Below are 18,633 nucleotides of genomic sequence, written 5' to 3' on the forward strand. Positions count from 1 at the left end.
ATAGAAAAACAACGTGTGATGAATACAATAAAGGGGAAAAAAAGCGATTCACTGAAAGCGAAACAAGTAAATACACATAATGTCTACTGAAAAACTGTAGATTTAATGATGAGGGGAAAAGTATATCACCAGACAAAATGAGTATTGTCCATATTGATGTTGAAATGTGTGCGGTTTGAATGAAATAGTTTTGAAAAGCTTTTTGAATCGGTAACATGTTGTGCCCACAGATGCTTTGATTTCCCCCTTTTCCCCCCCCAGCTACATCAGGATCAAAGTTGATGAATCTTGGCAAAATTGTCTTTCTTTGCATCTTGGTAAAATAGCAGTAGCCGGCGTGTGTCTTTTGTCCCATAGAAATATTTACAAACCCGAGACGCCTCGTCAGTCCGAGTCCTCCTCTTCCTCCTCCGGGATGTACAGCTGGTCGTTGCCGTCGTTACCGTTGCCGTGGTTGCCGTTGATCTTGGGGTGCAGCTCCCGCGTGGACATGATGCGGATCAGCATGGCGTCCATCGTGGCGTCGTCCAGCGGGGTGGAGGAGAACCACAGGGGGCTGTTGGGCACGCAGCAGCGCTCCGGGTGCAGGTAGAACAGGTTGGTGCGCTGCTTCACCGACTCAGAGCTGCAAGAAAACAACCAAGCCGGTGACGTGAAGTGCTTAAAAAACTACGAGGAAAGCTCTTGAATAAGTTATGTTAAATGACAGAGCAGCAGGTCAAATGTAAAGCCTTTTAATCCCATGTTGAAACCCAAATCTTATAATTCAATGCTGTAAACCTAAAAAAAGATCTGCACAGAATGTGGATTTGCAACGATTCAATCAAACAGAGGAATGCCTGATATGTGCCCTTGAAAGGAAAATATCCTTTTATATTCATGATTAAACTGATACAAATGGAGACAGAGTTCTGGACAGCTGCTTTATGCTACCAGTGATGCTGTAATTATTTTGAGGACAATTTTGGAACAATTTTTGCTCTGGTATTTGTAAACCATTCGAGAGGAATTGGTGGCTTCTAAACCTGCAAGATAAAATCTCAAACATATCTTTATCACTGACTAACACTTTGTTGACTAGAAAGTTCAATATTGATCTAAAACAGCATTACCAAAAACAACTTAAAGTGCAACTCAACGGGCGTGGCAGAGCCTTTCCCCACCCACAAACTAAAGTCAAAAATTGCTGAGAAAGGGGTGGTCTCGGAGGCTTTGGGGGAGACGAGGGGGGTGAGTGTGTAGGCGGGGTCTGCTCTGTTGACAGTCTCAGACCAAGCCTCTAGATCTGACAGGACTGACAGACGGCTGTAACTGGTGTCACCACTGTGCGCAAGGTTTATTTTTTCGTAGGAGAGTTGGTGCACTCTCATGACTTGTGATTGCTTGATGTAGCAACTAGTGATGCTAGTGGGTCAGGGTTTTTTTCAACCCGCGGGTCCCGCATTTGGGGCAGGTTCTAACCCGACCCAGCCCGCCCCGCAACGTTGTTCTATTTTTACAACCCGCCCCGCCCCGCACCCGCAACCATTAAATATTACGCGTTACAAATATGATCCGTATGAACAGTACCGGCGTGTCATCGCGCGCGCTCTCTCTCTCTCCCTCCGAAGAGCGCTGGGCAAGAGGGAGAGAGGAAGAGAGCAGAGGTCAGCCTAACGCGAAGTCACACAGTCGCACATACGGTGGAAAACAGGAGACATGAGCTCCACAAAAGCGTTCTCTGGATCACAAGCTGCAAAACGCTGCTTGTTTTATGAAAATCCGACGTATATTTACGCCAAAAACCTGCTGTAAAGACGACGGTGGAACCCGCAACCCGCGCATCACTAGTAGCAACTATCCTACGAAAAAAAAAAAAGATCGCCTCTGGTAGACGACTCGCTCGCTGTCAGTGACTGCGAACAGAGAGAGAGCATCATCGCACAGTAGCTTTTCTAAGGGATTTATTCCTCTAAACCACCTCGGCCGAAGTGTGAGCATCGCAGGGGCGCCATCTACTGGTTTGACTCATGAGCTCAGGCGGTGTGTGCGAGACGCGTGTCCTAGTTGCTGCGTGACGGAGGCGGAGGCGTGTGTGGGCGGGGCCACAGAGGCACAGAGGCAGAACCACGGGCAGAACTGATGACGTTTTGTGGACGCCGTGGACACACTCTCCTCCAACCGCAAAATATCAAATGTAGTTGCTGCGTGAAACCAGTAGGGGGCGCGAACCATGCGGTTTTAGACACTAAAGTGAGATTTTGAACAAGTTTGCCCCAAATGTCAACATATTGACTGGGACATGTAGCTAACTCTATTCAACAACCATTTAGACCGTTTATCAGCAAAAAAAAAGTGGATTTGGTGTTTAGTTACTCTTTAAAGCAGAACTAAGTAACTCATGCCCCTAGAGGCCATAAGCGCCACTGCAGGTGTCGTAGCAGGTTACGTTTTTTACTCAAACTTGGCTGTAAATACTGCTAAAGTGACGCTAGCCCGCAGATAGCTTTGCCCGCTAGCCTGTTAGCTTCTTCTTCGTGTGTATTAGTGTGTATTGGGTCTGCCATTCGGGGCAGGGAAAGCTCCAAGTGTGGTTTTCTGGCCAGAGACACCAGGGGGAGATGAAAGACCCTGCAATCATCCCATTAACACTTGTACTACCCCCAGAGGGACTACAAAAGGATTTATTAAGGTAAACAAGTTGCTTAGTACTTCTTTAAAGCCTGGCTCCAAAATACAGTTTCCTCCCGTGACAACTCTGAGAACAGGGTCTTTTTTTTTTTTTTTCTTTTTTTTTTTAAAGCTTTCCACCCTTTTGCCTTTCTTTGGAAAAGCTCTGTAGGAGGAGACTCGCCTGCCATCATTGATTCTCTCTCAAATGGTGTAATGACAGTCTCCTTAATGGGGCTCACCATTTGGAGAGGTAGAACTCGTAAAGTCGGACCGGACACCGAAGAGGATTCTCCACGTTCTCCGTCATCTCCAGCACTTCGTCCTGAAGCTCCTCCGCTCTCCGCTTCTTTGCTGCGGGCTCATCTGGATGAACAATTTCACTTAGTTAAATAATTTTGAGGGAAAGCACAATACATTACAACATTACAAAGACAGTGAAATGATTCTAGATTATTGCAGAGAATAATGACAAATACATTTTTTTTTTAAAGACACTGCTCGCCTTCAGCTCCATCCTTTATTGTGTGACTGTTTCATTGTCTGTCTTTTACCTATCTGGTTAAGGGGGGGCACAGGCGTCGCCACAGGGGGGTAGAAGCGGAGGAACGTGGTCTTCTTGTTGTTGGGGTCCGTTTTGGTGCAGCGCATGACGTGGGCGAACGAGAGCTGCCTGTGCTGCTCCACCGTCCTGAAGCCGAAGTATTTACAGCAGAAGAACAGCAGTGTGTTGAGCAGGACGATGGGGGAGTAGGCCCCGAGCTGTTTACACTCCCACAGGAACTCCTCCTCCACCCGAGAGTGGACATACCCTGAGGGGCAAATACAACAAGAGTTTGTATCAGAAAAGAAAGATGAACAGTTCAGAGCGAGGCTGTTGGCAAGTGGGCAAGTGACAGCAACCTGTAAAAAATATGTGGATGCTAATTACGGCAGATGTGGCTCATTTCCCTTTCAATCCATCAAGTTTATTGTCATTGTCATTCAGAAAAAGAGCAGCAACAAAATTGTGTTGGAGCATTAGGGCTGGTCGATATGACGATATTTGACAGTCTGAGCTGACGATTTGTCATTTTTGTGAGATCGTTTTATCACGGTTCGGCAAACCCAAGCCGCTAACTTTCTGCTACGCAATGACGGACGCTAATGCGAGCATTTAGTAGCGAGCCGCTCCTCTACAGTCACATACACGGCCAGGCTCCTCAATCTGGAGATTTAAAACCTAGAGTTCTGTCTCTATTTCAGCGGTATTTATGTTAGTGTCTTTCCTCCGTAACGCCGCTGCTCTGCGTAGATCGCAGTGTGTGTTTATTTATTTACCTGACACATGTGCGAAGATGCAATTGTGTCCTTCATCCTTTCAGTTCTGTCAGGCGCTGCATCGTCTCATTTGTTTAAATTAAATCCTGGCTCACAAATGCGCTGTTTATCCGTGTCTTTGAAAATATAAGTCTTGTCCAACTTTGGTGAATTACTTGGTCAAGTTAAAACGTATGGTAACGAACTGCTTCCGGTTTGCCTTTTACACAATAAAAGTCACGGCATGTTATCGCTATAGTAAGACTCTTATTGTGAAAGGGTCAGACAGCGACAGAGCGTCACATCACAGCAGCTTAACGTCATGAGAGAGACGTCTCAGAAAAGCAACAGACACGAACAACAAGCCTTCACCAAACTTAGTGTTACTATTTTACTTTGATTGTCTGGAGTTTTATTGTGTTGTTTAATGTGTAAAGTTAGTTTACTGCAGTTCTAAGTTGAATAAATTAGTGTATTCATTCAACCTTTCTCTTCTTCAGTTTGTAGTTTAAGCTATTTAAAAAAAAAAATCGTGATAAAATCGAAATCGGGAGTTTTTAATTCAAAAATCGTGATATTCTGTTTTTGTCAAATCGCCCACCCCATGGAGCAAACAACAACAGTACATGGTATGTTATAAAATGGCCAGCGTAAACCACATCTCCGCAGCTGGCAGAAGAGATTTATTATCCTACAAGAAAATCGATCGCCAGCTTTAGTGCATCACTCACCACTAGATGTCACTATAGGTTTGAACCCTCCGAGCGTCTTTGTGAAATCTGTAGAAAACCTGCAGTAGAAACGATCCATGAAGATGTTCTCCACGCGACCGTTATCGAACAGGTGCTAAAAGGAACAGAAAAAAAAGCATTAGTCGCACTTTTCGGAAAGCAGCCTTGAGGCGGACTGAATATGCAAGAGCACCCAGACACTAACACTGTGAGAAATCAGTTTATTTCTGTGAGCTGTTTACCCTCCTGAACCGGGCACATTTTCTCCAGTTTATCATTAACCAAATCTAAAAGCTTCTTGAAAAAAAAGCGTCAAAATAGAGACAAAAAACTAGATGAGAACGAGGATGAAACCGCAAAAGAAAACATGACAAAAACGTGATAAAAAAGCAACAACAAAGCAAGAGAAAAAGTGGCAAAAAAATGCAACAAAAAAGACAAAAAGAGCCACAACAAAGTAATATAAAAGCGATGGAATAAGTGGCAAAAATGTGACAAAAAAAAGCTACAAAAAAGCTACAAAAAATGTCCCCAATTTTTTTTAAATAAAAAATAGACAAAAAATTATATAGAAAAAATAATTTTAAAAAAGCAATGGAAAAAGTGGCAAAAAATGGACAAAAAAGCCACAAAAGAGCAACAAAAAATGCTAAAAAAAAATAAATCTATGGAAAAAGTGGCAAAAATAGACAATAAAAAGTAAAAAAAAAAAAAAAAAAATGGAAAAAGTGGCAAAAATGACAAAAATAGACCAAAAAAATTATTTAAAAAAAAAATAAATGGAAAAAGTGGCACAAATGTCAAAAAAAAAAAAATGAAAACAACACGGCAACAATGCACGGAAAAAGATCCACTTAGATCAGTTTTGTTGGTCTGGCCGTTCCACTTCCCAGTCAAGAAACGTTTAGATTTGGGTAAAGCCGAACTGGAGAAAATGCACTCGGTTAAGGTGGGAGTTAAGAGGTTAAAGGCACAAACTGAATGAAGCAGAAGTTACCTGCTGAATGCCGAGGCAGAGGTAGAAGAGGCTGTCGGGGGAGTAGTTCTCTCCGTTCGGACGTTTGATTTCGGAGACGAAGAAACACAGGCACATACTCAGCTCCGCCGTCGTGCAGCGAAGAAGATCCTCCTTCAGATCCACCGGGCGAGCTTCAAACAGACACATGCGGGTAAGATACTGGCTTCAAAACACTAGCGTGAAATGTTCTTCATATGATCAGTGAAGCCGCCGTACAGCCGATGGTGAGTTTCTGTAGATCCGTTTGAGCTCGCCTCCACTGGACCCAGCGCTTCCAGGCGTCGAGTCCGTACTCGCTCTTCAGTCTCTTGGTTTGACCCGAGGCCGGAGGCGGGGCTTGGCTGGGGACCTCGTCTTCCTCCGGCTCCGGAGACTTTGGAGCGTTCTTTGGCTTTCGACCCTGGAAATGCAGATATATGGTTGAGAATACGTTGCTACAGAGGTTACATTAACCGAAAATTCTCTGTCATTTACGGAATATTTTTACTTTGACGGAAAATTTCAAAGGCCGTCCGTCATTTTGAAGGATTGAAAATCAAGCCGCAGCTCTGCTGTTTTTCAGAGCGCGCGGGGCTCTCTCTCTGAAGTTTCACACCGCGTCTTACAAGTTGTATCACTGCCTTGCTAGCTAACTTTCCTGACACCGGGCGCTAACAACAACACGGGGAATAAAACCATGATGCAAACGCGGTTAAAGACTAATAATATCCTTCCCATCTGGAGCGCTCTTCTCACGTAAGTCTCAGGACGAGCTCATCTATGTCTCCCCCTCTCTCTCTTTCCCCCCGCGCGTGCGTAGTGCAGGGATGGAACTGGTAAACATTGTCCCGTTCACCCACCGTTTCTTACATTCCGTTACAATTGAAAAAATGCAAATAATAAGCTCCACTTTACATTTGTATAAGCGTAATCTGAGCCTTGATATTGATGAGCAGGTGATGCTCTGAAAGTCGTCCTCCTCTGAGACTTTTACGCACGAGTTTATACACATTTCTGTTGCAAAATGTACCATGACTGTTCAGATCAGGTTTAGTTTAGCTCCATTTATTCTGCAATCTCACATTTTTACTAACAGAAATAATATGCAACCTATCTAGATCAATAAAGTATCATCTTATCTTATCTTATATATATATATACATTCATTACAAATAAAACGCAAGATTAATTCATGAAGGATAAAAATTGCTCATGACGGATTTTTTTCAACCCTGTCCTTCGAAATGAAGGAGAGAAATTATCCCGAGCGAAACCACTGCGTTGGTATAACGTTTTATATGACGTGTGTTGTGTAGCTACTGACCCGTTTTTTCTTTTCTCTGGCTTTTCGATGAGGTCGTGCCGGAGGAGGCGATACGCTGCGGGTCGCCGCCTCTTCCCTCATTTGAGCCCATCTTTCCAAAATTTCTGAAAGAGTAAACAACAAAAAAACCTTGAGCTGGGTTGAGTTAAAGATGCCAGTATGGAACCGAAAAGAGCCAAGGAACCAAAACAATCTCAACCCCTGAACCGAGCACATTTTCCATAGTTTGCCTTTATCCAAATCTAAAAGCGGAAGAGAACGAAGAGGATGAAAAGGCTACAAAAAAGTCACAAAAAAGCAACAAAACAGTGACAAAAACGTGACCAAAAGCAACAGAAAAAGCCACAAAAGTGACAAAAAAAGCAACAAAGAAGCAAGAAAGTGGCAAAACCACACATTTTTTTCAAAAAAGAAACCAAATTAAGACAAAAAAAAACAATGAAAACACATCAAAAAACTCATTCCACAAAAATGTGAAAAAAAAAAAAAAAAACACAACGTGGAAATTACAAAAATGTGACAAAAATGCAGCGTTAACACAACAAAAAAGTTAGGATCAGTTTTGTCGGCCTTAGCTTTCAAATGAGGCGTTACACTGTTGCTCTCCAGACGAGAAGCTTTTGAAATTGGGTAAAGCCGAACTGGAGAAAAAGCGCTCCGTTTCTCTTTACACATCAAATCTTGAAGTCTGACTTTGTTGAGGCTTCTTACCGACGGTCTGGTCTGACTCCAGGTCCATGGGCGGGGGGCTGAGGACTCGGGGCTCACTGAACGGGTCACCGGGAGGAGTCCCCACTGGCCCGTCTAAGAGAGGGGCGAGCTTTTCAGTGGCGAAGGGGCGACTGGGCGTCCTCAGACCGGGATCCGCGTCCGCCCAGTTATTCAGGAAAGACGTCAAATCATCCGTGTCCAGGTCATCACTGTAGGTACTGGTGCGGTCTGGGGAGATGAACGGAGAAAAGCTCAGAGGGATTTCAGAACCAAGGACAGTTTCAGAGATTTTGTCTATTGTTTAAGAATATTCCTACGAAGGACACCTCTCAACCTCTGCCCATTGCTTACATTTCATATTGATAACCTGTCTATGCCCAGAGTGTGGTATTTGCTCCTCACAAACATCTATAATATCATTAAAACAGTTTCCCAAAAGCCTTACGCTACGCACTAAGTTGGCATCCTATAAAATATATGTAAAAGTTGCCAGATTTGAACTAAAACTGTAATTAGGAAAATCTAGACAAAGGAGGAGAATGAAAAAATGATAGAGATTGTGCTAAAATCTGCCCAAACTCAATTATTTTTTAGTTCAAAACCTATTATTCTTCAAATTAACTGTACATTTTTTTTTTAAAATCAGTTATTTCTGCAAAATCGCGTACTTATCAGCTGACGACATAAAAAGCTTTGCTATAACAGTAAAGTTCTCCATCTGAGAGGCGCCTTACAGAGGCTAAAACAAAAATGTTGAATTTTCAAATATTCATTGAATGCCAAGATTTCAGACCTAAACTTTGAATTTCAGCCCTAATTTAAACCTTATTGGTACGGGATTAGGATTACCTAGGGACCTCAGGTAAAAAGTAAATTACAGACGTCTTCGGAGTTTTCTATTCCCGTGCCAAACTGCCATGTCAGTAATTTGGAAGGTAAAAATTCCCCTGATTTTGACCTTGGGTAATTCTGCAGGTGGTGCAAGGTGATCCTATTCCCGTGCGAATCAACATGTCAGAGTTTGGAAAGTTTTTAACCAGCGCAATAAAGTATAAGACCAACATCGATTTAAAGCAGTACTAAGTAACTCTTCCCCCTAGAGGCCATAAGCGCAACTGCAGGTGTAGTAGCAAGTTACGATTTTTTAACTTATTAATTGTCTTGGAGAGTAAATATTACGCTGACAGGAAAGGCGAAGGGAGAGAGGGTTTCTGTGCATCCAATTATACAATGGAAATATTTGTTTTCACTCAAATTTGGCTGTAAATACTGTTTAAAGTGACGTTAGCCCGCAGTTAGCTTTGCCCGTTAGCATGTTAGCTTCTTCTTCGTGATTTCATTAGTGTGTATTGCTTTCTCCGGACCGGTGGCAGGCAAGTTGCAAACATGGTTTTCTGGCCAGAGACACCAGAGATGGGGAGATGAAAGACCCTCCAATCATCCCATAAACACTTGTACTACCCCCACAGGGACTACGGAAAGGATTTATTAAGGTAAACACGTTACTTAGTACTGCTTTAAAACTTTTTTTACTAATACTTTCATGACCACATTTAAGCTATAGTAATAATATCATGCCTCAGAGCAATTACTCCGACCTAAATGCTGTTTTTTTATACATTTAAAAAAGTATAAAAGAGAAAAACTACAAAATTACAGACATGAACCGCAAGTACAGCCCCGTTGTCATGGCAACGTTAGACAAACCAACATGGAGTCTCTGGGGAAAGTTTTGATGGAGGAGGTTTCAGAGTGAACGGATGAAAGTAGAAAGGAAACTGCTAAATCGACGTGATGCTGATGTCGTTGATCACGAATAAATTAAAGGCTTGTTGTCCCCATTCAGTGTTCATTATCTATCATTATTTCATTGGACTCCTTTTGACCCAATCTGATCGAATACTAGGTTTACTTTAGATGGAATATCAGTGTCATTACCGTCCTGTGCGTGTTGCGGTGGCTCCGTTCGGCTCGTCTGTCTTTCGGTCGGCTTCTCTTTCGGTTTGTCCTCGCTGTCCTCTGCGACCATCTCCGCCATCAGGATCAGCTCGGCCTCGAACGGGTCGGTCGGGATCTTCTGCTTGATCTCCTGAATGGTCTCCATGATCTTCTCTGCATTGTCCAACGCCACCGGGAGGAACATGGGCACGGGCAGCTGGGAATAAGAGGTCAAAACACCACTAATCACTTACTACTTTGAAAAATCAACCTCTAATTTTCTATAATTACACATTACAGGGTTTAGTAAAGACCATCAACCTCTGAATAATTAATAACTGCTCATTGTAAAGTTATATCGGACTCACGGGGAAAGGCAAACCCAGTGTCTGCGGCGCACACTGGCTGTACATGCACATCGGCACCGGGACGTAAACCGGGACGGGCACAGGCAAGATCATGATGTCAGGCGTCGATTTATCTGCAACAAAAAACATGACTTGTTTTTAACCTGATTTTTTTTATTTTTTTTATTCACAAACGATGAAAGAGGAAGACACAAATTTAAAATGTTAGCTCTGGTCCAAACTCATTCCTAACTTAAAGGGATATTTCAGGATTTTTGACATACGGCGTCATTTCCTAGTTGTGTTGTGTTGTTTCAGGAGATATTTTTTTTTGTTATTCATGCAATTTTTATATTTGATGAGTTTCGGGGCGCTAGGCTAGTGATAGGCTAGCGCATTGCTACGGTACCAGCTAGCCTGCACTAAAAACAGTCTTAGACACTCCACAGAGCACCTGAGGAAAATCATTTATAACACCAGACTAACCATATAAATGTCTGTATCAATAGAATAATTATAAAGACTGACCTTGCATCACATGAATGATCGCATTTTGAGGGATTATTTTATAGCAGATCACTCCGCCGCTGAGTAGCTTATACAACCACGAAGCTGATGCTGCTCAAATATAAGTTCTTTTAAATGCAAAATGGTTCAACAGACATTAATATGGTTAGTCTGGTGTTATACAGTGGGGAAAAAAGGTATTTGGTCAGTTTCACATAGACATTGTATTGGATTTTGGCCAAATACTTCTTTTCCCCACTGTAAGTGATTTGCCTCAGGTGCACTGTGGAGCGGGCCAGACTGTTTTTAATGCAGGGTAGCTGATACCATAGAAATGCGCTAGCCTTGCATTAGCCTAGCGCCACGAAACTCTTCCGATATAAGAACTGCATAAATTACAAAAAAAAATATCTCCAGAAATCAGCAACACTCTGGATAACTAGGAAATGAGGCCCTATGTCAAAAATCCTGAAATATCCCTTAAAGGAAAACAAAACAAATTTTGTTCCATTACTAGAAAAAGGAAAATCAGGTCATGGCCTTTAAGAAGCTTATGTTGTAAGTAATGTTAAAACATTTCACAATTACCTGTTTGTATTTGACAGTCCACGGTCTGAGTTCTACACGAGACTCCTTTATTTTGAACGAGCGGTTTGCAGAGCAGCGCCTTGTTCTTCAGGATTTTGGTCGTGGAAGGCGCTGGTGGATAAGTCTAAGGGAGAAAAACAGTTGATTTAATGTCTGGATGTACAGGTTTCAAAAGCGAGGGCAGGGTAAGTGAAAAGCCGTCTTCAAAAACAAAGATGAGCCTACTTACTGATTTTGTGTTTGTCGTCTTCACTGCTTTTGTGCCTGCAGAAACAAACAACATAAATGTTTAAATCTAACAAAACCAAGTGTCATTTTCAGGAGGCGGTTCTTACTTGGAACATCTGAAGTGGACACGGGACCAGCTGCAGGGCTCGCGAGTGACATGACGTTCGCGATAACAGGTGTAGGAGCTAAAGAATAACAAGAGAACAGTTATTACTTAAAAACAAAAGTTGTCTTAACAAGTGGAATGCATAAATGTGACTTACTCTTCAGGTTTATCACCCCCTGCGTCTCTGTGACCTTAATGCAGAAGCGCAGCAGACAGTTGAGGTCGCAGAAGTGTTTGGTGTCGCCCAAAAGGGACAAACTCTGCTTTAGTTTGCCTTTTCGAGTGCACAAGTCACACTTCGCCACCTGGAATGGCACACAGGGTTAATACTGTATTTAATGGATGCTGTTAAGTTTTTAGAGCAAAAGGTACGGCTGCTCGATTATAGGAAAAATAATAATCACAAGCATTTTAGTAATAACTGAAATTAAATCAAACAATGCGTAAATTATTTTCTTTGGACAATTAAAAAAAAGTCCAAATTATATTAAATATGCTCATGTTTTTTAAACTAATCCCCTATAGAGACATCCCTGGCTCACCTGTCCCCTGCTGGCCAGCCCTCACACCTGCCCAAGCAAACCAAGCTGCACAGCCTGATGACGAGGGCTGTCAGGTTAATAACTATATCGACTTATCGTTCAAAAAATGACAGATAAATGATACATTTTTGGGCGCGATATTTATTGTCTGTATATTTATTAGTATTTCGCCCTATTTTTTCTTTGTAAAACTTCGATTTCTAACTGAAGCAAATTGAGTTTCATTGTATTTCATGTTTATTGCAGCTTGTGTGGTATTTTATGATATGATGATGCACTTTTGGAACAAAGGTTCACTGTCATTTTTGAGAGTTGACAGTATGTAGTATCGTTAGAGTCAGTAATATCGTTTATCGCGATACTTTCCTGCCTCAATATATCGAACTGCAAATTTGTTATCGTGTCAGGCTTACTGATGACATCATCACAAGGCGCTGTTTGTTTATGTCGGACCAAAGCATGTACCAGTAGCACGTGAAATGTGAAGGGGACAGAAACGATCATCACAGCGGCATGAAATAATACCAATACTTTGAGTTTTGCGTTTGTGAGATCTGCTCCTCTAAGACTTTTCTGCAACAACGAGCCCTGGGAAAAGGATATAGAGGCTTCCAAACTTTGGTTCTCCTTTTAGCGAAAGGTGAGCACTTATTAGTGGCGTTATCTCAAGAGCTACGTAGAAAAAATATGATCATTATATTACTATTTCCGCAACAAATACAACAGTTCATCACGCTGCAGGTTCAGCCGATCAGTCACACTCACACAAACGGACCTTCTGCGCTTTGGATGGACAAGCGGGAGGGCATCCTTAATGATCGTTTTTTCGATTATGCCATTTTTGTAATCGTCTAGTGTGACAATCAAAATATTCATTGAATTTCGATTAATTGCACTACCCTAGCATAAGGTAAATAAAAACATTCAAATGAAATGTGAAAAAAAAAGCGTTCAGTCTCCAAAGAAGAAACTGGAGGATGTTAAAAACCCATTTAACTCACGTGGCAGAAGAGCATGGTGTACTTGGATCTGCAGGCGTCAGAGCAGAACTCCTCCGATGAGTTCCCGTAATGCGCTGTCACTACTTTCTTTGAACCAGAGTAACAGAACCTGCACGACTGACAGTGTGTGCCCCAAGCCTTGGTCAAATCGTGTCTGTGCAGCAACTTGCAACCTGCAACAAAAGAGAGAGCTCAAAAACAGGACTTAAATATTCTGTTTTCATATCCCCCGATAAAATTCAGCGGCAAAAATGTCTAGTATGTTGTTTGCTCACCGTCGCTGCAGAAGTGACAGTCTCTGTTGGAGATTCGTCTGACCTCTTTTGTGACTTTCTCCACTTTACAATACTCGCACACATTCACCAGAGAGTTGGCTGTTTTGAAATCCAGGAGGCAGTTCTGAGTACAAAAGAAGACCAGCTTGTTCTGCAAAAGAAAGTAATAAGATGGAACATTTTAGTCGGTAAGGAGCATTTCAGTGTCATCAGTGTGATATTGTAACCACTGATGGATGATGGAACCACACAGGCAGATCTTCTTAGAGGTGGCAACAGCGTGAGACAAACTCATATTTTTATCATATTTAGATCTGCTATTTAAATGTACTGTGGCAATAGACGGATGAGTCACAGCATTGCTCAGAGGTTTGAACCTGATTTAGACTTACTTCAGTTGTCAGTGGTCAGTATCCCGCAGAGAAAATAAGGAACATGCCACCGTTTTTGCATGTGTTCTTACCTGAGCTTAGATGAGTGGATGTGTACCTGTCTGGTCTATATGCGTGCGCTCAGTCACGTAAAAAAGACCAAAGACGATGTTATTTAGCCTCTCGTCCTCTCCTCTATGGGCCCAAACGGGGGTGAAGTTAGAAACGACCAAGGTCTTCTATGTTTTCCCTATTTAAATACGGTGAGTAGTTACACGATCCAAGTGTAGTTACACAAAATTAAACATGTCGATTTTCTAAGCAGATAAAAAGGGGAACTGTATTGTAAGGCGTAATAACACCATAGGAGTACTTCGACTTAATTGCCCGGATGTCGAAGTGCTTCTGGTGTTATTACGGCTTACAATACAGTTCCCCTTTTTATCTGCTTAGAAAATTCACATGTTTCATTATGCGTAAGTATACTTGGATCGTGTAACTCTTCACGTAATCGTATTTCAATAGGGAAAACGTGGAAGAGCTTGGTCGCTTCTAACTTCATCCACGTTTGGCCCCATAGAGGAGAGGAGGAGAGGCTTTTGTTAACACCGTCTGTGCCGTTTACGTGGCTGAGGGCACACGTAAAGACCAGACAGTTATGCATCAACTCATCTAAGCTCAGGCAAGAACATATCTCAGTATGGAAAAACGGTGGCCTGTTACTTTAATTGTAGTGAGTGGGCGGCAGGTGGTTCAATCCAACAGACAAATGCAGATCTTACTGAAGTTATCGCCTGCTCAATTGTTCTCCAGGCTAAACAGCAGGTCATAATGTTGTCTCCACTGTTCTGTCACAGTATTGCATTTAACGCACCTCTATTTGTAGGACATCCGGTTTTATCTGGATTCTCATGTCACACTGGTGACAGTGGAGGCCCCTGGGTGCTGTGGGGTTGGAGAGAGTGGCCACAGGCTGAGGGGCGATGGAGGAGGAGAGCTGCTGAGGGGCGATGGAGGAGGAGAGCTGCTGAGGGGCGATGGAGGAGGAGAGCTGCTGAAGGGAGATGGAGCAGAGCTGCTGAGGAGTGATGGAGGAGGAGAGCTGGGCTGGTCCCGCCTGTATCTTGGTGAAAACGTTCGTAAGCGATGGCGACTTTTTGAATTTTTCCTATAAAAACAGAACATGGAGTCTTAGAGTTAGAATCTTGAGGCCTTTTTTTACTACTCTTGGTCAAGATTTTTGTTTTTGTTAGCCAAATATATGTACATCTCAGTCCGATAGAAGACATCAGTGATTTGCGATATGGATATTGTGTCACCTAATATGGCTAGTTTAATGATAATTTGGCGATGTAGCATTGACTAGTAACTTAAGGTCTCGGGCAAGGACACTCCTTCATCAAATACATTGTGGAAACCTCAATACCTTCAGTTTACAAAACAAATCCACAACATGTGCTTCATCATTATTACCTGAAATGCAAGGACGCAGGGCAAAGTGCAGAAGTTTCTAATCGAGGTGTCGGACATGGCCAAGTGATATGAAGGGATCGTGATCTTAGAGCAAGTGTCACAACTCAGCCGCACTCCTGTAGGAAGAAAAAGGAGGAAGAAAATGAATAACAAAGTAAATACTGAAAACTAGGGCTGCACGATATATGGTAAAATGATCTCAATATCAAATTCATTGACCCCTCCCTTAACCCCACCCAAATAAATAAATAAAAACAATATCAAAAAGGTTCAGTTGCATGTTTTACCCGAGGTGCTGACGGTCTGGACTTTGTAGGCCATGACGCAGCTGGTGCTACAGAAGAGGTTGACAGAGTCGTCGGGGTTCGTGTTCTCCACCATCTCAGAGATCATGCGGGTCGAGCGGCACATGGTGCAGATAGAAGTCACAGGGGTTTTCTAGAAAATAAAGTTTACAGATAACACGGTGGATTAGGGATGGTGCGATAAACAATAATACAGTTAATCGCGCGGAAAAAAAGCTGTTAGTTTTTTTGCTTTTAAAGGAATAGGCCACCGTTTTTACATAGTGAGATATGTTCTTACTGGGGCTAAATGATATATCGTTATTGTATCGATAGAGATATGAACATTCAAAATATAAAAATCGAAAAAGCAATATATAAACGATAAGGATTTTCATCAATAAAACTGCACTCTTTTGTATTATGATTTTATTTTGCTGAAAGATGCCTAGTTTTCACCTAACCCATAGTTATATCGTATCGGCCAAGTTAATTCCAATCCTATCAGTCCATGTAACTGCCTTCAATAAAAAATAGATACATCTGAGGATATATAATTTGAAGCAGAGGTTCAGTGGCTGAACATTTACTCGTCAATCCAATACTGGTTGATCAATCCAAGCTCCAGCCAGTTCTGTGCACTTGGGCAAGACACTTTACCACCACATTATCACATTATCTATTAGAAAAAATGCAGTAAGATGCATTTCCCACCTCTCTGTATTTTTTGAGGCAGCCCTGGTTGCACAAAGTCTTGTTGCCGTCGTGGAGGATGAGCACGAGCGGTTTGGAGACGAGGAAGGATCTGCACTGAGCGCAGCCGCTCATCGACAGTTTGTTCGACGCCCGGAAGTTTTTAAAACAGTCGTCGCTGCAGAGTTTGTGACAGACGCCGTTCAGAGTCACCTCGTGTATAAACTGAAAAAAACGACAAAGGAGAATTAGAGACTTTATATTCAACAGTGTAATAGAGTAAGCATTTTTTTATGTTAGCAGAACATCATGTAAATAAATGAATAACTGTGTGAGTATTTTATTATTGTGACATGAGAGATACACTCTGCCCGTTCAAATAGATGACTGATTTTAGCATTCAAAGGCAAATCACCATGTTAAATCTCAAATAAAATGCAATCGACTGCTATGTAAACTCATTCAGCTGTGAAACGTCTAAAACCGCTGCCGTGTTACTTACGACTGTGAATTGGCCGCACATGCTGCAGACGGTCGCGCTGCTTCCGGTGACTTTCTTTTTGAACGAGGTGAGGCAGATCTGACTGCAGAAGTCCTTCACGGCCCCTGACATGTCGGGCCAGAGCACCACGTCCTGAGCTCTGTAGATCAGCCTGCAAAAGCACGAACAGGACATTAGTCTCCACACCTTTGATTTTTTCATTATTTTATGTCTTTACATTCATTCATTGCATTAGTGACTGGTCGTTTTCAGATTCTAGATTGTGCAGTTAGTCATACAGACCGAAGCATTTTCAAAATCTACATATCAACAAAAGACATTTAACCATGTAACAATGCACTAAAGGCCTTTGTGATGTGTTGACGTCATCTGGGCCCAGCAACATGTTTGTGATCTACGTTATACAGCCCTTGTGCATTTAGGGAACGTTTGGCTGAACTCACTTGTGACAGTGGTGGCAAACCCTGGAGTGAGCCGCTTTCTTCTGGGGCATGTTGGCGGTGAGGCAGCCTGTGGAGCAGTACACCAAGCTGGAGCCTTTCCTCTGATACGCAGTCTGTCCTTTCACCAGAGCCTTGTTACATCTGAAACAGGACATGTGCGGTGGAATCGGCTGGGCTGGTTTGTCGGAGGGAACAGAGAAGACTGCGCCGATCTGTAGGTCATTCTGCCACACAGACAAAGGTGTAATAGTTAGGTTAATAATGTGATGCTGCAATACCACAACATCCACAATAGCATTTACATCAAATAGAAAGTCTTAAATACTGGAAGAAATGAACCCCTTTGATTTTGCTTTTTGTTACAGTCTCAGACTATTGGGGATTGTAGGACTGTATTATAATTTTGGAATTCTTCCTCCACTCAACACATCGAATTCAGCAGCAGTGCGAGATGCTGCTGAGGAGGAGCCATCGACTGAATTAGTAAAATTCTGTAGTAAATAAACCTTCAGTGGTTCCTCTTCATCTTTCACTGCAGCATTGGAGGTCAGTGCTTGATCGTACTCTTCATCCAGAGGCTCATCCTTCACTTGGACCAAAGCCGGAGACGAACTCTCAGAATCAACTGACGGAGCAGGCTTTTCCTACAACAAATTCTTCTGTTAAAAAAGCTCATATGGAGTATTTGTTGAGGCAGTACAAAGTAACTCATGCCCCTAGAGGCCATAAGCGCCACTGCAAGTGTCGTAGCAGGTTACGTTTTTTCATTCAAACTTGGCTGTAAATACTGCTAAAGTGACGATAGCCCGCAGTTAGCTTTGCCCGCTAGCCTGTTAGCTTCTTCTTCGTGTGTAATAGTGTTTATTGGGTCTGCGGATCGGGGCAGGGAAAGCTCCAAGTGTGGTTTTCTGGCCAGAGACACCAGGGGGAGATGAAAGACCCCGCAACCATCCCATCAACACTTGTATTACCCCCAGAGGGACTACGGAAAGCATTTATTAAGGTAAACAAGTTACTTAGTACTGCTTTAACAGAAAAGTGTAGTCAATAATTATCTCAAAAATAATGAAAAAAAATAATATAGTGTTCCCTTTCACTGATAATGGAAAGGGAATACTTACTTTTGTCCCATTGACTAAGGTGGCTGGTGAAGCGCTCCCTGAAACACATGAGATACATGTACACAAATTAAATATTAGACAAACTACACTTATTAAAAATCACTATCTCCCACATAGTATTTGTATCACATAAATGTTGTATTTTACCAGTGTTGGATAAAGCTGGTGACTGGGCAACATTCATATCCACTGCATTTTCTTCTTCTTTAATTTGCGCCTCTTGTTCCTCCTGGTCAACTGTTCCGATGTCCATGAGCTCATCCAGGGCAAACGACGAGGAAGCGGCTAAATTTCTACTCAGCGTTTCCTCTGGTGGTTTGGAGTCGTCCGTCTCTGAAGTTAAACTGTTCTCGTCCTCCACAGGGTCATTTTGCTCCTTCGACTCTTCAGTTTTAATGTCTTGTGTGTCTTCAGTGACCTCTGGAGAGTTCACTTCATCTTTATCAGCCTCCATTTGTGCCCCACCAGCCTCTTCTGTCATCTGTGGACAAAACACATTCAAT

At 42.5% G+C, this 18,633-nt stretch overlaps 1 protein-coding gene across 3 annotated transcripts in view; it reads right to left on the minus strand.

Moving 5' to 3' along the window:
* The window catches only part of LOC306973824 (zinc finger MYM-type protein 4-like), a 26,174-nt gene continuing 7,541 nt past the window's right edge, over positions 1–18,633 (minus strand). For all 3 annotated transcript variants that reach the window (XM_079570858.1, XM_079570857.1, XM_079570856.1), the window contains 25 exons: positions 18,278–18,611; positions 18,131–18,168; positions 17,516–17,653; positions 17,010–17,233; positions 16,567–16,717; positions 16,086–16,289; positions 15,375–15,525; positions 15,088–15,203; positions 14,489–14,782; positions 13,244–13,394; positions 12,969–13,141; positions 11,583–11,730; positions 11,427–11,504; positions 11,321–11,355; positions 11,092–11,215; positions 10,018–10,130; positions 9,650–9,866; positions 7,712–7,939; positions 7,001–7,104; positions 5,914–6,097; positions 5,677–5,828; positions 4,680–4,794; positions 3,204–3,461; positions 2,892–3,015; positions 1–625 (listed from right to left, as the gene is read on the minus strand). In XM_079570858.1, coding sequence (XP_079426984.1) covers positions 385–625; positions 2,892–3,015; positions 3,204–3,461; positions 4,680–4,794; positions 5,677–5,828; positions 5,914–6,097; positions 7,001–7,104; positions 7,712–7,939; positions 9,650–9,866; positions 10,018–10,130; positions 11,092–11,215; positions 11,321–11,355; positions 11,427–11,504; positions 11,583–11,730; positions 12,969–13,141; positions 13,244–13,394; positions 14,489–14,782; positions 15,088–15,203; positions 15,375–15,525; positions 16,086–16,289; positions 16,567–16,717; positions 17,010–17,233; positions 17,516–17,653; positions 18,131–18,168; positions 18,278–18,611 — 4,095 coding nt within the window. In that variant the 3' untranslated portion in view covers positions 1–384. The remainder of the gene's footprint in view (positions 626–2,891; positions 3,016–3,203; positions 3,462–4,679; positions 4,795–5,676; positions 5,829–5,913; positions 6,098–7,000; positions 7,105–7,711; positions 7,940–9,649; positions 9,867–10,017; positions 10,131–11,091; positions 11,216–11,320; positions 11,356–11,426; positions 11,505–11,582; positions 11,731–12,968; positions 13,142–13,243; positions 13,395–14,488; positions 14,783–15,087; positions 15,204–15,374; positions 15,526–16,085; positions 16,290–16,566; positions 16,718–17,009; positions 17,234–17,515; positions 17,654–18,130; positions 18,169–18,277; positions 18,612–18,633) is intronic.

The sequence above is a fragment of the Gobius niger genome, assembly GCF_951799975.1.
Source record: "Gobius niger genome assembly, chromosome: 14".
Taxonomy (NCBI): Eukaryota; Metazoa; Chordata; class Actinopteri; order Gobiiformes; family Gobiidae; genus Gobius; species Gobius niger.